Source organism: Tupaia chinensis, unplaced genomic scaffold (assembly GCF_000334495.1).
Source record: "Tupaia chinensis unplaced genomic scaffold, TupChi_1.0 Scaffold142100_1, whole genome shotgun sequence".
Taxonomy (NCBI): Eukaryota; Metazoa; Chordata; class Mammalia; order Scandentia; family Tupaiidae; genus Tupaia; species Tupaia belangeri.
This window is the reverse complement of record NW_006201951.1, coordinates 1359671-1363146: the sequence shown is the minus strand read 5'-3', so window position 1 is coordinate 1363146 and position 3476 is coordinate 1359671. Positions and strand designations below refer to the sequence as shown.

The window sequence follows — 3476 nt, the reverse complement described above, 5'->3', positions numbered from 1 at the left end:
ATGAGGTTGCCGGAAGGAAAGCAGTGCCTGCCAAGGTGCTGCTGAGGTCGCCCGGACCATGTGGCCGTGTGCCCACAGGTGACAGTAACACTTCGGCCCAGAGTGGGGACAGTCCCATGGCCCCAGGTGGGAGGAGTGGGGTGCACTAGGGTGTGGGAGCCTTCCTGCCCTGTCATGGCCTTGCTTCGGACTTTGTCACCTGCTGAGAGTGGAGGCCCTGAAGGAAGTGGCTGCGTGCCGTGTGGACAGCACACGCTGCGTCCACTCCTGGCCTGCTGCTGACCTCACCGAGTGTAGTGTGTGTGGCAACCAGAACCAGGATTGTTGTAGAAAATCACTCCAGGTGCCGTGTCCTGGTCCAGGCAGGTCGGCGGCACGTCCAGAACGGCAAAAGAGAGTGCCCAGTGTCGGGAGCGGAGCCGTCGTGGAGCAGAGGGGGAGTTGGGGGTCTCCGCTTACCCGTCACCTGCCAGTGCTGGGCAGGGGCCCAGGCTTCAGCTTTTCTCCTTTCCTGAGAGACGGCGTGGCGGCTGGGGATCTGCACACCCCTGTGTGGAGGGTGGGCAAGCCTCCGGGGGGTTCTGAGCCCAGGCTCCTGCGATGTCCGAGGCAGGGTGTCCTGGGTGGGCCAGGCCAGGCCAGGCTTGCAACCTGTGGGCCACTGTGGCCAGGCATTGGGAGCACACTCAGCGTCTTTTGTTCTGGTCCTGTGGAGTCCACGGTCTCACCTCGGACTCAGCAGGACCAAGCACTGCACCCATCCGAGCTCTGAGCTCTGGATTCTGCTCGCCACCTGGGTTCTGGTTTGTGGGGGCCAGGTGGATTATCGCGCCTGTCTGGCAGGAAGTGTGGTGCACATGGTGCTCTGGATGCGTCGGCGAGCGCGTGGGGACACGGGCATCATTCAGCACCTCAACCATCACACGGACGTGCGTTTGCCCTCCACAGAGCGGCGAGCGCACGGGCAGTCAGCCAGCCCGGGTTGGAGGGCAGCGGGGCCTGCGTGGTCCCCGGAGGGTGTCCCGGAGTGCGGGGGCACAGCCTTGGTTGCAGGAGGAGCCATGTCTGCAGGGTCCCAGGAATGCGCTGTGTGGCCTTCGGATGCAGTACCTCAGGGCATCTGCCGGGAGCCCTCTAGGGTTTGGGAGCTGTTGCCATGGGTGGGGGACAGGTTCCCAGGTCACCTGGGTCCCTCCGGTGGCTGTGGTGCGTGCTGTCTGCCCCATGTGTGAGGAGTGCTCATTTCTGCCCTTCCCCTGGCAACTCACGCCACTGTGCCCGTCCACCCTGCAGGGGCCCCCGCACGGCTTCTCATGTGGCTGTCACCTAGTGAGGGCAGAGGTGCCAGGGCTCTCCCGGGCCTGTGGGCCCACAGACATACCCCGACTGCCTGCATCCTGCAGACGGCCGTGCCCCCATCCGGCGAGAGAAAACCAGGCATGAGACGCGTGCGTCCCTGGGTGGTCCCTGGGTGTCAGGAACCGCACCTGCTGTTTTTATCTAAAACTGCTTTCCAGGTCCTTCCAGACTAAGCAAGTCAGGCTGCCACCCTCGGGAAGTGACGCCAGGCAAGGCAGCGAGCCCATTCAGGAGCACATAGCGGGTTGGGGATCGTGCTGGCCCAGGGGATCAGGCGAGGGGTGTCGCGTTTGGGTCCCACCGTCGCTGGGTATGCTCTGGTCTCGTCTGCATTCTCGTTTCTTAGCTAGTGGAAAGCAGGGGTCGCTGGTGTGGCTTGGGGTGCTGACCCACCGTTAGCATCAGGAGCCCCTCTTCCGTGTTCTGAAGCCTGTTTTCCCCCGCAGTGTGCTCACGGGAGCTTGGAAGACCCCAAGAGCCTCAGCCATCACAAGCTGGTGCACGCTGCTTCTGAGAGGGTGCTGAACGACCCCAAGACCCTCCTGGAGGAGAACGTCCAGGACCAAGGTGAGGGCCGTGGCGGCATGGGCAGCGTCTGGGAGGGTGCCTACCAGCCATGGGTGTCTGCCCTGTACAGCAGCGGCCAGAGCCGAACAAGGAGCTCCAGGGCCCGGCGCAAAGCCAAGGCTGCAGATCTCATGTACGCTCGTTTTGGGGTTGGCGGGGATTTTGAGCACCCTTGTGGGAAGACCTCAGGATGATGTCTGCTTGTGGCTTGTGTTGTGCCCGGGAGGCGCGTGGGGGTACCTCGGCTCTCTGTGTGTCGCTGAAGTCGCAGCTTTGATTCTGGAACTCTCGTAAGGCTCCATCTGGGGACATGCCAGAAGCCTGGCTGGCGCTCACTGAGTGCGGCCCCCGGCGCCCGGGTAGGAGGTGCCCACCACCCCCTCCCCCCCGGCTGCGCTGAGAGCTAAGGCCGCATGCTCTGGGCTTATGGTGTGGAAAGCCAGGCTGGTACCATGAGAGCGCCGCGCAGGGCTTCTGCCAGTGCTCTGTGTGGGTGGTCCCCAGGGCCTTGTCCCCGGCAGTGGCCCCGGCCACTTTCCTGCCAGGCCAGGAGGCTGAAGGCCAGCTAGGGCCGTACGGACGTGCAAAAGCGAGGGAAGGTGGGACAGGTGTCTGACCACTCCCGGTTTGTCCTGGGGACCCTCGTCCATCCTGCGATTTACCAGTAGCAGCTTGATGGACACGAGTGTCCCCCTCCAGACGTCCTGCTGCTGATCAGGAAGCGGCACCCGGCCCCACTGCCGAAGATGGCCGACGTCTCTGCAGAGGAGAAGGTGAGTCCCCACGCTTGCGCTACAGGCGTTCTAGGCGGGACCACACCTGAGGTGTCCCTAAGTAGCATCGTGTGCACTCGCCACCGCGGTGCTGTCATGTCTGGCAATGTAACTGGTGCCACTGGTCCATGACAGTGCCCCCAGCTCTCAGAACACCTGACTCTGTTGGCTGCGGTGTGGGAGGGTGAGGGCCCTGGGGGCTCAGCGGGGCTCCTCGGCCACCGTTCTGCTGCAGTGCCCCTGGTCTCGAGCAGCGGGTCCGTGCGGCAGAGAACGTGGGAGTCCCTAACAGGCCACGTGACATGGGGCAGGCGCTCCAAGCAGCTCTGTCTGGCTGTCTTTCTGTTGGTCCGTCGCAGGACAGAACCGGGTGTTCTCGGGGTTTGCGTTATTGGCACTGCCATCGACTGCAGGTGCCCGGAAGCTCAGTCTTTCGAGATACATGGTGCACATGGAAGGCGAGCCCTGTCGGCGCCGTCTTGTGCCTGAGCACGGAGCAGAGCTGCTCGAAGGGCGGCCGCCTCGTTTGAGCAGCTTTGTCTTTCCTCAGCTTGGGGGTCCTTTCCCACTTGGGCTTTGATGTGCTCAGGAGAGCGCTCGTCCCAGGGACGACCGGCCACCCTGACGGCAGCTACGCTGCTGCGGCTCTTTTCCGGGATGCCCACCCTCCTTATCTCTAGCCACACCTGGCCTCAGCACGGGTGGTGCCCTAGCCTGGGCCTGCCGCAGCCTGTCCCCAGCCAGCCGCTTCTGGGAAAGGCAACAGGCGGGGGGCCG

The 3476-nt window shown here is 64.0% G+C and overlaps 1 protein-coding gene across 1 annotated transcript in view; it reads left to right on the top strand.

Annotated features, from left to right (window-relative positions):
* Positions 1-1805: 1805 nt before the first annotated feature.
* Positions 1806-3476, top strand: part of UBAC1 (UBA domain containing 1) — a gene marked incomplete at its 5' end in the record, with an annotated part of 31464 nt that continues 29793 nt past the window's right edge. The window contains 2 exon segments of the mRNA XM_027766280.1: positions 1806-1926; positions 2626-2699. Of these exon segments, the coding sequence (XP_027622081.1) occupies positions 1806-1926; positions 2626-2699 (195 nt within the window).